Genomic DNA, 19902 nt, shown 5'->3' with positions numbered 1-19902 from the left:
AGCGTGCATAAATTAATTGATAACAATTGGGTGATAACCAATTATCACTAATTGGAAATAATTAGAATTTACACACATATTGTATTCTATATCTATGTGTGTGTAAATCCTAACGCATGTACTTATTTGGGGGCATGGATAGGGGCATTTCTGGGGGCATTCCCAAATGTTATATGTGTTGTAGGCACCTACATTTAGGCGCAGTTTATGCCTAAGCATGATTCTGTAAAGGACGTATACTCTTTATAGAATCACGCTAAGCATATTAAATTTTCAGCACTGATTTTTAGGCACTGCTTATAGAATACACCCCTAAGCATATACTTTTAACTGCATTAACAACCTAACATTCAAATGGAATGTATATGATTTGAGCAGGCTCAAAAGTATGCAAGCAGCTTTGCAGTAAGGCATCCTACTGAAAATTTACTCACGTTTGTCTAAGGGATAAGTCTTTGATAAAGTCCAAATAGTTTAATCATGATAGTCATAGATGGTTTTTCCCTTGGTTTCCTACTTTAGAATTTGTAACACATTTTCAAGATATTATAACAGAATAGACAAAACAGTTTTTTTTTAAAGGAAAAGAGTATCATCAAAAAATACAGGAAAATTCTTCAGGTTAAATTATCGTAAGTCCCCCAAATGGAAGGAGAAACAACCATTCAACCAGGAAGAGAAACAGATGAATTCCTCCGGAACAAAATCTCCAACACAAAAAGAGTTAGGGGTGTGGTTATCAACATGGACTATCATTAAGATTTGTAATTTTACCACTATCTCGTGCAATAAGATCTAGTTTCTAATAATTGGGATTAACATTAAAATAACGGTAGTCCTTTTATTCTGCAAAAAATTGTAAATTACATTCTTAACAGATGTATGATACTTAATTCCTTTTTTTACAATAACTTTTTCAGTTTGATAAATGGACTGATGTCCAGCGACGAAGGATGCTGACTGACTTGCTTGAAAGATGTTCCATCTCACAGCTGAAATTTTGTAACCAGCAGCTTCAGAAGAAAGTGCCATTGGAAGCCTTGGACTTCACAACAGTGCTTCCCAGAGTATTGTCTCTCTACATCTTTTCTTTCCTGGATCCTCGGAGCCTATGCCGATGTGCGCAGGTAAAGCTAAGAGCATACATCAAATTTTAAAAAGTAGACCGTCTTGTTGCTAATACTTGTAGTTAGCTTACCAGAACCAATTACTATGAAAAGTGGCCCAATTTCATTTTTCCCAAATATCTATTGTTGTAAATGGATATTGAAAGTGTTTGGTGGATGGGGCCATCTTATACTGTTTATTACTGAGTGATGCTGTGCATCCAGGCTTGCTCCCAAAGGGTTATTTACTTACCTGAACAAGCAGGTTTTAGTCTCCTTCTGCAAAGGTCCCATTATTTCCACTCTGGAAATCACGGAAGTTATACCATACCAGCTCCATCATTTTACTCTGTCCAACTTGATTGGAATGGAATAAGAAAACAGTAGTAGGGAAGAGTTGGGGAAAATCTCATTTCTGAAATTTTCCTAGCTTCTTTTAATAAGGGATTAACATGATTGCTGCAGCACTGTGGCACCTGTTGTAGACCACACCTACTGTTCGTTATGCACCAAAGCGCCACATTTAGGTGCTAACAGTTACACCTGCCAAAAACCAGGCATAATTATTCGCACCTGTATTTAGGTGCACTGGTGCTGACGTACGCTAGAATTCCATAACAGCATCTCAGCACACAGATGCCATTATAGAATTGGCATTCAGCATCAGCGCACATAAATTGTTTCACCCAGTTATAGAATTATTCCCAATGTAACCAAGAACAAACAGTGCACCATGCTCAAAAGTACAAAAAGGAACCAAAGCTATATCACACATATGGAAGCACAACAGAGGAGGAAAGATAGAAGCAGCACTGTAGAAAGACTGGGTCAGTTTTGGAAGATCGAGTGTGTTGGGTGATTTGATAAGATCTTGTAGCCTTTTATTGACTGGTACTCCTAAGGGATGAGGGATACTTGCTCTACATATTCTAATTTTACTAGTTGTCCCTGTAAGTGAATGTAAATGTAATACTATCGCTATTGGCTGTGTAGAAGCTGCTACCATTTGCATGCTAGGTGCTGTTTGATTTGTTGGAGTTGATAAGGAGGAGTTGAGAGGGCTTGGGTTTTTTGTGGGTTTTTTCCTGTGGTTTTGAAAGTTCTATTTTCTTTTGTGTTTTATAAAATGTGCATAAAACCTTAATAAAAATAAAGTACAAAAAATGAGTCAATTGATAATGCAGTAAGGTGCCACTTAAGCTTACCTTACAGATATAGACAAAACATGAAAAGACACTTGCAGACGCACAGACAAGGTGCCATGATGAGCAATGGCAGGGATGAAGAGTGACATGCTCACTGTATGCATTTCCTTACCAGTCAGTTGGTCTACTTGGTTCTCATAACCCTCAATGTCTTCCATGAGCCAGAGGAGCACCATTTCTGCTGCTTCTTGGTATCTAGGAGGTAGAGCATACCACTGTGACCCCTATGCCAGGATCTGCCTCATGACAAGGTCATTTTGAAAAAAAATATTAAACAAAAGCTAAAACTCAGTTGACTGAATCCAACCAGTTCAGAGCAAAGTACTGGTCTTGCAAAAAGACTTTACTATCACAATGGCATCAATGAGATTAATATTCAAAACTTTATGTGGACAAACTTGGCTTGGTAAAACTGCTAGAATATACATTATAGAAATACAAGAATGTTTTAGAAATAAAAAAAAATATTTCTAGGGAAAAGACTGAAGAATGTAAGAAGAAGGCCATTTAAAAAAACTTTGACAGATGTTGTTGTTAATGCTGCTTTAAAAGCATTATTGTCTGACATTTTCAGGTGAGCTGGCACTGGAAGTACCTGACAGAATTAGACCAGCTCTGGATGCCCAAGTGCCTGCGTTTTGGCTGGTACATCAACTTCTCTCCAACCCCATTTGAGCAGGGAATATGGAAGAGACACTATATAGAGATGGTGAAAGAACTCCATGTTACCAGACCAAAGGTACAGATTGCAGCCACTGCTGTGACATTTTCTAGGTTTATTCACAATTAGGACTAGGTTCTGTAAATGGCACCCAAATTTGGGCACCGAAAAAATGCATGCTAAGCACTATTCTATAAATGGCCCTCTGAATTGGGCGCCATTTCTAGGATAGTGTGTAGGGCTAAGATCTTGACCTAACTTTTGAGCGCAAGCATTTACACTAACTGAAAGGTGGTGTAAATTCTTGTATGTAAATTAAGTGCGGATCCCCTGAATTCTATAATACTGTGTGCATCTTAAGTGAACACCCCTGACCCACCCATGGCCACACCCTTTCGAGTTGTGTGCTATAAGCTTTGCACATGCATCTAGAGTAGCAAGTAGCACGAAGCACGCGTAAATACAAATTATTGCCAATCAATGCTAGTAATTATTTGTTAGTGGCCAATTATTGGTGTTAATTGGTTTGTTACTCAAATTGCGTGTGCAAATTGGGCACGCACCCAAATTTGCATGTGCAATTTTTAGTGCCATGTATAGAATCTGGGGGTTAATGCACAGTATAGGGGTGATTTCATAACAGGGCACCTATATGAAATACCCAAAGAGGCACCTGTTTTAAAAAGACAACATAAGTTCCTATGCCTCTTCATAAGGTAGGCCTACAGTTACTCCTAGTACCACACAAATCTTGCCCAAATTTACTCCTATACCAGATATAAGGGATTCTTCACCGTGGGCTTCTAGTCAGGAACTTTTGGAGCCAAACATACAGGTTTCCTGTACAGCCTAATACAAGTGTAAAAATATTTGAGAGACAAAATAAGGTTACAGCTTTCCTTTTGGATGACTCTTCCTAGTAGAAACCACAGCCTATGTACTTGAGACTGTCCAAATGGCAGTTCCCAATACTGTTTCTTAATTACCAGTGAAATTCTGCAGCAACATTACTTTCCTCAGACTCCTACCTCACTGCAGAAGCTAGTTATCCTCATGTTTAAACCCCTTTCAGTTTACAAGTCCTTTTCCTCTACAAGCAATTGTTTCATGCACCAGCAGCTTTACAAATTAGTTCCAGGTGCTCTACAGTCTTCTCCTATGTTCTGAATCCCAACTGCTTCGACTATATTTTTCAAACTGCCCTTCTTTAACATTAGTTCTCTTCCTACCAAGTCAGCATCCATTCAAAAGCTAGACATCCCAGATTTATCATGAGCTCATTTCCTTTTTGAGCTCCCATATGTTCTCTTGAGCCCCCTCTGTGAACTGCTGTATGACTAGTGATAACCTACCTAGCACATCACAGTCCAATTATGCGTTTTTATAGGTTTGTTTTGGCAGTAGTGATGTTTGTTTATTAAATTCTTGATATACAATCAAAGTGCTTGTTCAAGTGATTATGATGTTGAGTTTATACAAATCGCATAGGAAGGCCTAGAGGCCTGAAAGTTAATGGGGGTGCAAAGTTAAAGGTTTGCTTCTGACATCTAATGTTTTGCATTGGCCCTGACCAGAAGTCATTGCTGTAGAGCAAGTGCTGTCAGTGAGGGTTGCCTCTCCAAGTTTTCCAGGCTAGATCAAATGCAAAATAGGAAGGGATATGGATAAATACTGAATTTAGATGTCTTGAATTTTACTGCCATTGTACTATTTAAGAATGACCCAAGAACCAAAGTTTTCAGTACTGTAGGGTCTTATACCATCTTTCAGCCTATGCAGGTAAATAAGTGGAATAAAATGCAATTCTCTTTCTTAATCTTATTTTACTTTATGTTTTTATTGTATTAAGCACATATGAGAAATAATGATGCCATTTTACAAAACTTACACACAAACGACTAGCATACAGTATAGTAAAGAGCAAAAAACGATATTACAGGTGCCTAATTCACTATGGGGCTAATCTTATGTCTAAACACAACCAATAAATTTAACTGAAAAGCAGAAATTTGTATTATATCAAGTTAATCACTTTCAAAAATATATAAATGTAAGGAGAAAACCCCTCACATAGCAATGAGCTTCTAGTAATTCCTCACAAAATCAGACCCACTAATTATTTTAATCATTGGTCCAGTACAACCAGTTTCTAACTATATCAGTGTTCATCTAGCTAATGTGCTGAAATAATATTCAACATATACCAAAAAAAACCTCCATATATTAAAACAAGTAATCAATTATCTGTATGAGGCACCATAGTGAAACATCCAGTTTAGAGAGTGCACAAACTCATACTGCCGACATGATCATGTTTCAATCAATAAAGCTCTGCATCAGGTGATTCTTTATCACCAGAGTCTTTATCCACAAAAATACATAGCAGTGCTCACGTCTCAGTGAGACTCTTGTTCCTCAAGATAAATGCTGCTCTCTCACCTAATGTCTCAGGGATTGTAATAGAATTCTGATATAATATAATATAGGTGCCCCTTTATAGAATTGCTCTCATTCCAATGCAAGCTGGTCAATCTAATCCTATCCCTAGTGATACTACATTTCCAGAGAATTCTATAACCACTTCCTTAGTTGACTCTACTTCTTGAACGTCTTTTCAAGTAGAGTCTTTAGTTTCCATGAAGAAACTTGTGGTTAACTTAAATGTGTGACCCTTTCCCCCCTCATGATTAGAAAGTCTGGAACTGGGACTGCTTTCCCCATTTTTGTCCATCATTAATCTTCGTCTCACTAACAAACAGTTCCCAGACCTCTTGAAACTAGCCATAGTCAGTCCTCGTCTTAAAAAACCCTCCCTGGATCCTGTGATGCCTAACCACTCTTGTCCCCTTTGCAATCTCTGCTTTATGTCAAAGGTTCTTGAAAAGACTGTGTTCCATCAGCTTTCTACTTTTTCTGAAAAAGTAAATGCCGTACACCCCCTCCAGTTGGGCTTCTGCCCTTAGTTTAGCACAGAAACTGTCATATTTTGATCAACTTAAAATGGTCTTAGTGGTCTGTTTAGATCTTTCGGCCACTTTTGACCTTATTGACCATTAACTTCTGTTGTGTCGTCTCTCCTTTCTTGGTATTTCCGATACAGTTTACTCGGTTCTCTTTGTTTTTGTCCTATCGCTCTTTCCAGGTTGTAACTCAAACATCCATATCTATCCAGACTCTGACATGTGGTGTACCCCAAGGATCGATTCTTTTGCCCTTACTGTTTAATTTCCGAGTCCTTTAGCTACCTTTATATAATCCACTGGTATCTCTGCTTATTTTTATACTGATGACATTCTTCTTATTTACCCTATTTCTCGTCATGCATTTTCAGTTACCCCCCCTTCAGCAGTGCCTTGAGTTAGTTTGTGCCTGGTTAATTGATCAAAAGTTAGTATTGAGTAAAGGAAAAACTGTTGCTTGTTGGTTTTCAGGGACCTCTTCTCCACCATCTGCCCCAATAACTCTCTTTTGCAGCTCTATCACTCCTGTAACACTCTTTCAGTATTTAGGCATTATTTTGTATTTTTACCTCGGATTTCACACTTGACCAAAATTCGATTTTTTTTGTCTTCCGCCAACTATGGGCAATACATCATTACTTTAATCATAATACCTTTCATGCATCGATTCTTTCTCTGTTTATGACACGTCTCAACTACTGCAACATCATCTATTCTGGTCTTCCTTGTTCTTCATTAAAGAAACCTCCCCTCCGAAGGGACACCACCTTGTAAGTGGTGGAGGGGCTTCCGTGTTTCAATGACTTAGAGGGCTATGCTGAAGGGTTACCCATATCAGACAGGCCTCTGAGGAGAAACCAGACAAAGAGTGTCCCAAACTGGAGGATTCAAGATGGCATCGAGGGAGGACGTACGTTAATTGAGTTCCTGTTTTACACCAGAATACCTGAAGAAGTAGGCACGCTCCCCAGAGAATGGGGAAGAAAAAAAGGCAAACCCATGGTGTTGTCCTCCTTGAACACAGCTGGGTTCCGACCACTTCTCAGTCTACTTTGGAGAGATTCGGGGTCATAACGTCGGGAATATCGGTTCCTGCTTCAGGGAACAGCAAGGCTTTATCGCTGAATCTCAGTGGAGAGGGAGTGACTTTGAGTCCCCCTGTTGGCATGACCTCTCCAAGACCTGGAAACAGTAACGCTTCGCTATGGAGGTCGACAGTGGAAACACCCGAAGTGGGTTAGGATTCTCACGCGATCCGAGGAGGTCCTGGCGCAGCATTGACTCTGGATAATAAACCAACTGGGGGTTTGGAGAGTGAGCTCTTCCCCCCAAAGATATCTGGAGCGGTTTCTGTGGAGAAATTGGACCTGGTGAGGCCAAAAAATGTCATAATGGACGCACTATGGGAAGTGCTGCAGAGTGTGAATAATTCTCTTCTTCAGATGTCAAAAATTTTTCAGGAATAAATATGTGATTATATCAATACTTATCTAACAAAGTGGAAGTCCAAGATTTAAAAATAGAGACTTTGATTACGGAAATGGTTTCTCTACGAAAATCAGTTAATCTGGTAATGAAGGACAGTCATGTTTCTTGTAAAAAAAGTGGAACTTTTGGAGAACCAATTAAGGAAAAATTAACTTGAGAATGATAAATCTTCCTAAAATACCCTATATATAGAGTTAGATTACTAGTGACTTTTGCCTTTGATTTAGGATGTCTTGTCCGCAAGGAAGGTGAGCCCTTAGGTCCCGTAAGGCCCCGAAGGACCCCAAAGGACAGCCGAGCAACCCCAAGTCTTCACCCGTGGCGACCGCTGTTCACCAAGGGTTGAGCCCCCAGCTGCAGGCGGTCAACGGGACTTCAGGAGCTGCGGGGTTGACGGACTGACCTGGACTGGAACCAGGAGAGAAGCGGGTAGATGGAATAGAGAGTCCACAAACAGGCAGCAGCTCTGGGCAGGCAGCTAACAACGTGGTCAGAGTCAGGCCAAAGGTCGAGGCAGGCAGCTATCAACGTAGTCAGAGTCAGGCAAGAGGTCAAGGCAGGCAGCTAGCAGAGAAAGCCAGGAAACAGTCCAAAATCAGCAACACCAGGAAATCAATGGAACACAGGAACCACGGAGACTGGCCTCGGGTAACAGAACCTGAAGCAACCTCCTACCTCAGACTCATTCCTTAAATACTGTTCAGCAGTCAGCTGCCCAGCCTCTATAGACATAGCCGGCCAATCAGAACTTGGTTATCGGAGGGACAATGGATGCAGGATTTTGGGACAATTACTGGAAAATGACACGGACACTTTGGACACATTTGACCAGGTAAAGGAAAAATGGGACTTGACGAACAAAAACTTGTTACAATACCTTCAAATCAGGCATTACTGGGCTACCATAAAAATAAAGTATGGGGAAGCGTGGACATGGGGCCAATTAGACAGAATCCTCCTTAAAATCCCATATCAATTAAATAGCTTGTCGACTTGGTACAAAGTGTTAAATGAACATCGGCGGGAAGAGGAAATGAGGATATTGATAGCCAAATGGAATGAAGAACTGGGCACTAACTACACTGAGCAAACATTCCAGAAACTATTTGCAACACTCTATGACATGGTTAAGGCAGCTGAGTTGCAGGAGATGCAATACAAGATCTTACACAGGGCACACATATCTAGGGCAAAAGGGGCAAAGATGGGACTATGGATTGATGATCGATGTATTAAATGCCAAGGGGCGGAGGGGACGCTGCTGCACTCTTTTTTTAGACTGCCCGGCTCTGGTGTTGTGGAATGAGGCTATACAGCTGCTTAATAATGTGGTGCAGAAAACCTTGGACTGGGATTATGCAACCCTGCTGCTTGGAGAACAATCACTCTTAATTGGGCAAGGTTTAACTCAACCACATAGGAGGCTGGTATATGTCTCCCTCTTGTTGGTTAAAAAAACAATATTACAGTTTTGGGGTGCTGCAGAGGGTGCATTAGGAGCGGAATGGAAAACAAAAATGAGGGAGGTAGGCACACATGAGAGGCAAATTTACTCCAAGGCTAGTAAACCAGAGACCCGCAGGTATGCCATGCTGTGGGAGGAATGTTTACAATTACTCACCTGAAATTGGAGGGGGCACTGGGAGAAGGAGTATGTAGGGATGAATGGGGGAGGGTAGAGGGATGGTGTGAAAGTTGAGAAGTGGAATGGAATAGTTGATGGAGTGTAAGGTAGTATGGTTGGGGGGATTAAGTAATAAAATGCAATGCAGGTTGTACCAAAGACCTTTGGATAGACATAACTGTTGAATATAAATATGGAATGGTGACTTTGGACTGTACACTGAGCAGTGTTGCTTGTATTTTGCATTTACATCTTGTTATTGTGTGAATAAAAATATATATATAAAAAAAAAAAAAAAAAAGAACTTGGTTATCGATGGAACTCTTTTGATTGGCTCTGCCCGACCTCCCAGGCGGGTCTATCGTGCTGGCCTTCCAGTCTAACTCCTCTGAGGCGGAGCTCGAGGTTCTCGCGCCCAAGAAAGAAGGGAACGCCGGCCATCGCGCCTCGGCGCCATTTCCCTTACTGGCGCAAACACAGCTCCCGTAGCCGGCGATCGATAATCCGGCAGCCGCGATTGCAGGCCTCCGGCCTCGGCCCCGGACTGGGCGGCCATCACCCCGGCGAGCCCCGGCTCCCCTCCATGGCCTCAAGAAGGCCGGCCTTCATCGTGGAGGAAGCCGGCTCCTGCTCCCCGCGGAGGAGCAGCCGGAGGGAGCGACGGATGTGACATAGGAACAATGTTTTGAAATTGTATTTCTGATACATGGCTGATAGTTTTTTGGGTTCAAAGATAAATATATTTCCTGATATATCAAGGGAATCGCAGACTAGGAGGTGTGAACTCTTGGCTTTGAAGCCAAGAATCATTGCCCTAGGTGGGACCTTCCTAGAGCGATTCCCTTGTAAGTGTTTTATTTCCTTATTACTTATTTGTTGAACCCAAGAAATTACAAGAGTTTGTGGAGTTAAAAGAACAGATGAAGAACCCTCTGCAGCAACTTCCTTTAGTTACCACTGTACCGGCTGCAATTACCGATTAACCTTCCTCCCTCAGAAAATATGAATTTGTAAGATTAACCACTTGGTGTTTTTCTTATTTTTTTGAGATTGTTTTCCTGATCTTGGCTCCCCCAATTGTGGACAATTATATATATTGTTGAGAGAAAATGTTTTTTTCTTTTTCCTTATATTAATTTCTGTTTTTCCTTACATTTATGTGATAAATGTGAATGTAATTAAGTAAAATGATAAATAAAAATTTAAAAAAAAAAAAAAGAAACTTCAATCACTACAGAATACAGCCAGCCATTCATCTTCTTTGCCTGCTCATTGTAGTGATATTACTCCACTTTTGAAAGCCCATCATTTGCTACCGGTTAATCAACATATCACTCAAAAAATAGCACTCTCACATTTAAAGCATTCTGGATAGGTACTCCTGATTATTTATTTTGTCTCACCATTCCATATTCACCAGTTTGGCTTTTACGTCAATAAATTATTACTGTTTGTTCTCCCTGGCCCCAGATCTGCTGAACTTGAATCTACTAGACGATCTGCTTTCTTTTTTCTTGCACCTTTTGTTTGGAATGGGCTCTCCTTATCACTTTGTAGTAATACTTTTTTTTAAAAGTGAATTAAAAGCTTGGCTGTTTTCTCGGGCCTATGAAGATGGTACGCTAAGGTTATAACTGCATTCCAGCTCTCCTCCTTTATTTACTGCTTTGACCCTTCCCCTGCTCTTTTCCTTCTTTTCTGTGTGATTGGTGTACTGTCCTATTGATATTGTAGTTCCTTTCTTCTCTTCTTTTATTGTTTTTATATTTTAGTTTGTACACCACTCTGTTCACCAGTTAGAGCAATATAGTGAGTATAATAAAACTACAGAGTACAAACTATATGTCTATAAATGGTATGCACAGTTACATGTGCAATTTTATGCCTAGTTATAGAAGAGTACCACTTATGGGCATAACTTAATTACTTAATTAGCCCTTGATTGGTATTGTGATAGCTATCAGGAATTGACCATAACTAGCGCTAATTGGCACTAATTTGCAGTTATGCGTATACCCTCAGATTCTATATATTTTGCCAAAATTTTGGCAAACAGATCCAAGATGCATATGTAGCTAAATGGGTTAACGAGCCATTAACTATCAATGAATTGGCCTTTACAGTTATTGAAGTTAATTGTCACTAATTTGGATTTGCACACGCATCTGCCTGTGCACCAGGAGCCTAAATCCCATAGCGTGCAACTCAAAAGGGGGTGTGGCCAAGGAAGGGGCACCAGCATTTACACCAGTTTTCAGCTGCACATTTACACCTGCAATACACATGGCATTCTATAGAGCAGTTACATGCTTAATTGCTGTTACAGAATTTGCTTTTAATGCACAAAAGTTAGATCACCTTTCATGTGATGTACATCTAGGTCCTGGGGTAGAGAAGGGGTGGAGTTGAGAAGTTCCACCTTATGTGTTTATCTTATAAAACAGTGTTTTCAGTCGATCTTAGAATACTCCCTAACCAGTTCAGTTTTCAGGATATCCACAATAAATATGCACGCGATAGATTTACATGCAGTGGAGGCAGCATATCCAAATCTTCTCATGCATATTCATGCTAGCCGATTTTTAAAAACCATTTAACCAGCCAGAACAGCTCCTGGCCGATTAAACGGCATTTAACCGGCTATCTGGCAATATTCAGTGGGAGCTAGCTGGCTATCTGCCACTGAATATTGCCAGTCAGCATTTATCGGATAGCTGGTTATATCACGCAATATAACCGGCTAACTGATGATATTCAGTTCATTGGCAGCTAAGTTTGATGGCCAGATTAAATAGCTGGAATATCTTTGGCCAGTTTAAAGTTAACCAGCCAGCACTGAATATTGGCTTGGCCGGTTAAATTTAAACTGGCCAAAAAATATCCGGATATTCAATGCCGGTCCATGGAAATGGCCCGGCATTGAATATCCGGCAAACTGCGAGAGGCAGTCTTGCTACCTCCCCCAGACTTATTAGGGAGTACTCCAGGACTAGCTTGAGAAACACTGTTTTCTCCGAGGACAAGCAGGCTGCTTGTTCTCACATGTGGGTCGGCGTCCACGGCGGACCAGAAAATGGCACATTTTTTCAGAGCAAAAATAAAAATGTTTTGCCAGAGTCTTCTGGTGTGCGGACAACTTCCCACCTGTCGCATGAGTGTTCCTGCTCAGTTTTGTTTTGTCCGCGGCGGAGAGAGAGCGTACTTCGGTTCGTCTCTTCGTTTTTTGGCCCAGGAAGAGTAGACATGCCATGGGCATGACATGAACTGTGGAGGCCATGTGCCCCAGAAGTCACAGGAGATATCTCAGATTTTGAGTAGAGAAACACCACTACCAATATTACATCTTACCATTTGGGTTCACACCCGCTCTCAGGGAACTTACATAGAAATATGTTTTCACTCATCGAATAGTTACGCTCTGGAACTCATTGCCAGAGGATGTGGTAAGAGCAGGTAGCATATTTGGGTTTATGATTCAACATTTTTTATTGATGACAATACAAAAGAAATACATCCAATTATCTGAATACACATAGACTGAAAATACACATGTACTCCTTAAACCAAAATGGAACAATCCGTCATCAAACTTTTTAACATTTTAACCCATTTGTTCCCCTCTGTTTTGTGTTTATGTTTCAACGCTTTTTTATTGATGACAGTTCATAGTACATTTAAGTGCAATCAAGGTGTACGAACTCGCAGGTATATCAGAGCTATCAATTAAATCAATGAACAACATGCCATCATCAGATTATCAACATGTACCCCCCTTCCCCACCCCCCATTACTCTCTAATAATCCCCTTATCTATAAACTCTTCTTCAACTAATCTCCCCCCCCATTCCCCCCTCTACCTTCCCAACCCTCCCAAAATGGCGATAGAATGCGAGAATTGTCGTAATATCCACCTTCTATTGAGTCTATATCTGTGAGACAGACACCCCAAGCGACAGCTTCCCTCGACCTCCTCTGGACGACACTCCGTTTATCTGGCCAGTGCTTAAATGTGTTACTTTGCAAGAGGCTTTGTTTCTGATAGCCTCCTGCATGCCCACCGGACCTGGTATTCCAATGGGGGGTTGACGTCTCGCATAATAAGGCCATCTTACCCAAATGATCCCCGAAAGAAAAACCCCCCTCACTCTCCCTTCTGAGGAAAGAAGAAAGAGAAGAAAAAAAAAACCCAAAAAACATCAAAATCCATTTAGTACCAAACTTCGCGCTTTTGGTGACAGAGATTGAATATAGGGCCTCCAAATTTCCAGAAACCGAACTCTCCCCCTAGGGGAGGGTCCCACCGCTTTCCTCTCATGCCACAACAGATCATGCAGCCGATTCCTCCATTGCCAGTAATCTGGAGGGGTCACATCCAACCATTTGTTCATGATTAATTTCTTCCCCAATTTACAGGCCCTGTGTATAAATTGTTTCTGCCCTCTTTGTTGAAGAACAAAATGTTCATACTTATCTAGCAAGATCCCTGTTGGGGTGAGACCAATCCGGGACTGCAGGAGACCTCCTAGGTATCTAAATATCTCCTCCCAGTATGTTTTTATATAAGGACACTCCCATAGACAATGAAAGAGTGTACTCTCTATCCGTTTACATTTAGAGCAGAGGGGATCCGTCACCCCTCCCATTTTAAACACCTGGGCTTTGGTCATATATGCTCTGCACAATATTCTGTATTGACATTCTCTGAGCTGAGCGTTGACCGATAACCCGGGAATCCGAGATATTAATTTAATATAATCTATCTCCAGGTTAGGTCTCTGCAAATCTGCCGCCCAGCGAGCTGTTATGGCTGTCATATCCTTCCGCGGCCCCAATGTCCACAAAATCTTATGGAGTCCTGAAACTGATAATCTCTCTCCCGGCACTGCCTTGAACAATTCCCTGATTTTCCTCCCGTGCCCACTACCCAATTTCCCCGGATTCAGAGTTTGGACATAATGCTTCAGCTGTTGATATGCAAACTCGTGGCGAAAATCTATCCCCACACCTAAAGCCCCTAAGCTTAACAGGGTTCCCTGCGACCCCAGAACATGTTCCACCCTCGTGATCCCTAAAGCTGCCCAGCTGCGGAACACTTTATTCTCAGAATCAGGTGAAAACTGGGGGTTACCCTGGAGTGGTATAAGATCCGATATGTCTGCCTCCGTACCCCAGTATCTGTTTAGATCTTTCCAAACTTCCCGTAATGGCCCCAACAATAAGCTTCTTTTCAGGTTACTTGGCACCTCTCGGTGCATTCCATGGATCAAGAAATATAAATGAAAAGGTGCAAAGAAGTCTTGTTCCATCTCCCGGGGCGTGTAATCCCTTCTATCTAACAACCAATCCCCCAAATGTCTCAGAAGGCATGCCTGATTATAACGCTTTATGTCTGGGATACCCATGCCCCCCTCCCTCCATGAGCCCACCATCAACTTCATCGGCATCTTAGGCTTTTTCCCGTTCCAAATGAACTGTCTTAGATATTTATAAAACTGTGTAATATCTTTAGTACGTAGATATAACGGAAGAACTTGAAGCGTATAAAGCCATCTGGGGAATTCAACCATACCAAACAACTGAGCACGTCCATGCATCGTAAGTGGCAGGACCGCCCACTTCCGCAGCCTCTCTCTCATATGATCTAGTAACCTGGTGAGATTTAGGGAATATAAAGCTGAAGATTTCATGGCTATCTGCACACCCAAATAGGTAAGATCCCTCATGGCCCATTTTAAGGGAAATCCCTCCCCCCATTCCCTCTTCACACTCTCCCTTGCTGTCAAAGCCAAAGATTTAGCAAAATTAATTTGGAACCCTGCAAAATCCCCATATTCCCGAAACAGTTCCAGTAGAGCTTCTAATGATTTCTTAGGGTTTGTAAGATGCACCAAAATGTCATCCGCGAAAGCGGACACCTTGAACTCTGATGAACCCCATTTCACACCTAACCACTTCTGGATGTGATTCAATCTCTCTGATTAGTGGGTCTAGTGCCAAAACAAACAGTAGTGGCGAGAGAGGGCACCCCTGTCTCACACCCCGCCTAATTGGGAATAGCTCTGATCTCTCGCCATTGATCCACATGAACGCCTGTGGACTTGAGTATAGGGCCTGCACTGCCTCACTAAAAAATCCTCCGATACCTACTTTATGCAACACTGCGAACACGAAACGCCATACCACTCGATCGAACGCCTTCTCTGCGTCGAAACTAACAAGCAGAGAAGGCCATTCCTGCTTCTCCACCCGCTCCAAAGAAGCTATGAGTGCCCTCACATTACTGGCCACTGACCTACCTCTCACAAACCCCACCTGCGGAGCTGCCACCAGATCAGGGAGAACCCGTGCTAGCCGATTGGCCAGTATTTTTGCATATAATTTGGCGTCACAGTTCAACAGGGATATTGGTCTGTACGACCCCAAGTTCTCCGGGTTCCTACCTGGCTTTGGCAAAATAATCATCTTGGCAATGCAGAAAGTTTCTGGCACCGGCCCCTGAGTTGCCACTGAATTAAACAGATTTAGCATCGGGAGTTTCACTTGTTCTTGTAATAGTTTATAAAATGCCATACTGAACCCGTCCGGGCCTGGTGCTTTATGAATATCGCTTTGCTGCATTGCCAAAATCAGCTCCCCTTCCACTATTGGGGCGTTAAGTAATTGCTCATGTCCCTGTGATACCTTCGGGAGGGTGACATTATCTAAAAACACTGTGCTATCTTCCATTATCTCTGTAGGCTCCCCGTATAGACCCTTGAAGTACTGTTGGAACCCCTCTATTATATCCTTCGATCTCTTCAGCAAGTCTCCCTTCATGCCCCGTACTTGTAATATCCTACTAGAGCTTTTTTTCCCCCGAGCCAAGCGACCTAATAAGGCCCCCGCCTTGTTCCCATATCTAAACAGTTGGTGCTTATAGTATAAGATGGATTTTTGTGCCCTTTCGTGCAGAAGTTCATTTAATTCCCTCTGGGAGGCTAAGTATAGCTGTTTCTGTTCTCCTGTCAGAGAGATCCCATATTTACTCCTCTGGAGTCTCACCTCTTTTTCCAATCGTAGTATCTCTCTATCCCTCCTTTTTCTCACCCAGGCCCTATATGCAATAATTTCTCCTCTCAGAACTGCTTTGGCTGTTTCCCAATATAGCCCGGGCTGCTCCCTGTGGTCCCTATTGTTAAATTCAAAATCCTGCCACTTCCCCTGCAAATATTCCCTGAACTTTACATCCCTGTATAGCTCGAATGGGAAATTCCAGCTCCTCTGTGACGATCTCCCCCCAGCCATTTCCAATTGTATCCATACAAAGGAGTGGTCAGAAATCTCACTCGCCCCTATTTCTGCCTCTACAGCCTTTGGGAACAGGTGGCTGGAGATAAACAGATAGTCTATACGGGACATAGATGAGTGGGCCCTCGATAGGTGGGTATAATCCCTACACGTTGGATGCAATGTTCTCCACACATCCATCAGATTTAGAGTAGAACACAGGAATGGAAGCCCCCTCAGATAGTGACTCTTCCCAGGGCCCCCCTGCCCTGTTTTATCCATTTGGGGATCGAACACTAAATTAAAATCACCCCCCAGAATAACATTGTTCCCCTGATATGGACTTAGCATTGCGATAAGTTCGCTGTAAAATCTCTTCTCGTACACATTAGGTGCATAGATGTTGCAGGGAACATATAGGGTCCCCCCCAAATCCACTTCCACTAAGACATATCTACCTTCTCCGCTCCGTTTTACTGATTTGATATTCATCTGCAGCCCTTTACGAAACATGATTAACACCCCTGCTTTCTTGTTACATGCTGGGGACCCTACTACTTTTTCCACCCAGCCCTGTTGAAATTTATCGTGTTCTTGTGACGTCAGATGTGTCTCCTGAAGAAACACTATATCGGCCGCATGCCTCCTCAACGCCTGCAAGATCTTTTTCCTCTTAACTGGCGATGAGACCCCCCCACGTTCCAGGAAATCAACTTAACTGGACCCATGAAACTTACTTAGATCTCTGTGAACCAGCGCATTTATTGATATAGCATTGAGACTGCGCCCCCCAGCCTTAGGCGCCCCCCCCCCTTTAGGTTTCTTTTCTCTGTCACCTCTCTCCAACACTTGTTAAAATTAAATAAAACAATAAAAACCACGTAGAATACACCCAAAATCCCCAAGTGTCCCCCCTCCCCCCATCCCCTCTGCTCCTCCCCTCCCTCTCCTTTCCATTCACAACTTCTCATCGTTCTCTCTCAAGAACAGGTCACGTGCCCGCTCCCCCCCTCCCCCGTACCTCCACAATTTTACAGAATGTTTACCCACCGCACATATGTCTTTTTTTTTTTTTTTGTACTTGTCCCCCAAACATAGTATAAAACATGAACCTTGCAACTCAAAACCGTTTCTTAGTCCAACTCTTAACTTCAACATCCCACTTAATATTTATCTTAGTAGCTGTCCTACTTTAATAGGACTTACACCAACATTTAGACTGGGCTCTGGACTCTTCGGACACAGCCTTTCAGGATGTCTTTAGCGTTCCCGCCATCTCCAAACAGTCCAAGTCTCCTTCTCTTTCTCTTTTGCTAAACTGCTTTCTGCTTCATATTCCATGTGCTCGCCGTTAGCTAAAAGTTGACCGGTCCTCTGCTCTCTGCTCTTCACCTCCCTCGAGCCTCTTGGCCATCTGTATCGCTTCTGTTGGGGATGTGAACACAAGAACTTTCCCGCCATGATGGATCCGCAGTCTGGCCGGGTATAGTAGAGCAAATCTCACTCGTTTTTTGAATAACTCCGAGCAGGCTTCCACAAATTGCTTGCGCTGCGCAGCTACGGCCGTTGAAAAGTCTTGGAAGCACAGGATAGCCTTCGATTCATAGCAAACCTTATCGGATGAGCGCCATGCTCTCAGAATTTCTAACTTGTGGGCATAGTTCAGCACTCTGCATATTACCACCCTTGGTCGCTGTGAGTCTTGTCGCTGCTGCCCCAAACGATGCGCACGTTCGATTTTTAATATTTTTTCCAGGCTCTTCAAATGTAGCACCGTGGGCAGCCATGATTCAAGAAATTCTCTCAACTCCCCTTCCCTGATATTCTCAGGAAGCCCCACGAATCTCAGATTGTTCCTCCTTGCCCTGTTCTCCAAATCTTCTAGTTTGGACTCAAGCTGGGTGAATTTCTTTTGCCATTCTTTATTTTGCCCTTCCTGCTGCAGACTCCGGTCCTCTAAATCTGAGAGCCTTTGCTGGAATTGCGTAAGATCTGTTCGCAAGCCCTCCAGTTTGCCATCTACATTGTCGAGCTTCTCCGAAATTTTCTGTAATTTCAGATCCACAGAAGACTCTAGGAGCTGTGAAACTTCTGCTGCGATTTCTGCCGCCCAGGCAGAGCTCACTGATTCCCCCGAGGGGCCTGGGTCTGCCATTTTGCCATCCCCAGTGCGCCCTCGTGCTCCGTCTTTGCGTTGCTGTTTGGATGCCATTATAGTCACCAAGAGCTGCGATTTTCACCTGCGTGCTCAGCTGTAATGTTCCACTTCAAAGTGTGCCGATCTCGGGTCTCTGAAACTCCGTTTCGGGAGGCAGGGGGTTTGATGTTTTTCTAGGGGCCTCGGAGCTCCTTCCTGCGGCAACCTCTCCCTAGCCTAGCATCACGTGACTCCTCGCATATTTGGGTTTAAAAAAGGTTTGGACAAATTTCTGGAGGAAAAGTCCATAGTCTGCTATTGAGACTGCTTGCCCTTGAATTTGTAGTCACGGTTTGGGTTTCTGCCAGGTATTTGTGACCTGGCTTGGCCACTGTTGGAAAACAGAATACTGGGAAAGATGGACCATTGGTCTGACCCAGTATGGCTACTCTTATGTTCTTATTTGACCTATTTTACAATTCCCCCATCTAGAATGACATAAAACTATTAATTCATCTAGCTTCTTTAACAAAAAAAGTCGCTAAAATTTCACCAAGCACTTACAGGGGAACTTTAAGAAAAAAATTGCCCCTATCGCAAGTGTTCTAGATTTCAAGTGGAAAAGGTGTTTTCTACTATTTTGAGAGGCACAAGCCACATCAGGAAAAATTTGCAACTTTCCTCCACAAAAAAGATAGTCCTTCTTAAAGTAAGATTTCAAAATAAGAATTTTATGAGATTCAGCCATCAGAGTTATCAGCAAAGTAGAGCGCTTTGAAAATTGGTGCTAAGAGGTTTTTAGGAATTTAGTTAAATTAAATGATTCAGCTTGGGCCAAAATAATCAACAGCGCCTTCTACTGAGTTAACCTGAATGGCTATTCTAGGCAAATAATAACATGAAGAAATCATAATGTTGTCACGTTCAGATAACAAGACCTCTTTAAGGTATTAATGAAACAGTATCTCAGGAGCTAAATAGGGGCAAACAGGGAAATTCAAAATACACAAATTCTTGCTTTTCATCTGATTCTGCATGGCTTCCACTTGCCTATGTAAGATCAGACTATCTTTGATCCCTGAAGACCCTACCGCGTGCAAAGTCCCAAACTTAGTCTCCAATGAGTGCATTTGTTCCTCCATCTTGGCTGACTTGGCCCCAATTTCTCCAACATTTTGCACTACTTGGGAAGAAAACTCACACAAATGAGCGACTGGTTTCTTGCGGAGCATTTCTAAACCATGCACAATCTTTCATACATCCACCAGGGTTACTTCTAAAGGAGGACATAACTCTTCCTCAGAAATTTGTTCACTCCAAACCACTGGATTAGGCAATGAAGATGGTCCCTTCTGAGATAATGGAGATCCAGCAACAGTTTTAGGAGCTTCCCCATTCAGTGCCCCAGAGGGAACTGTCCAGGATACTCCCTAGAGCAACCGGACTTAAAGAAGT

The 19902-nt window shown here is 42.4% G+C and overlaps 1 protein-coding gene across 2 annotated transcripts in view; it reads left to right on the top strand.

The window, feature by feature from the left end:
- The window catches only part of FBXO16 (F-box protein 16), a 144591-nt gene that overhangs the window by 76658 nt on the left and 48031 nt on the right, over positions 1–19902 (top strand). For both annotated transcript variants that reach the window (XM_030198701.1, XM_030198702.1), the window contains exons 4-5: positions 921–1127; positions 2886–3050. In XM_030198701.1, the coding sequence (XP_030054561.1) occupies positions 921–1127; positions 2886–3050 (372 nt within the window). The remainder of the gene's footprint in view (positions 1–920; positions 1128–2885; positions 3051–19902) is intronic.

The sequence above is a fragment of the Microcaecilia unicolor genome, chromosome 3, assembly GCF_901765095.1.
Source record: "Microcaecilia unicolor chromosome 3, aMicUni1.1, whole genome shotgun sequence".
NCBI classification, from domain to species: domain Eukaryota; kingdom Metazoa; phylum Chordata; class Amphibia; order Gymnophiona; family Siphonopidae; genus Microcaecilia; species Microcaecilia unicolor.
This window is presented reverse-complemented; position numbering and strand designations above follow the sequence as displayed.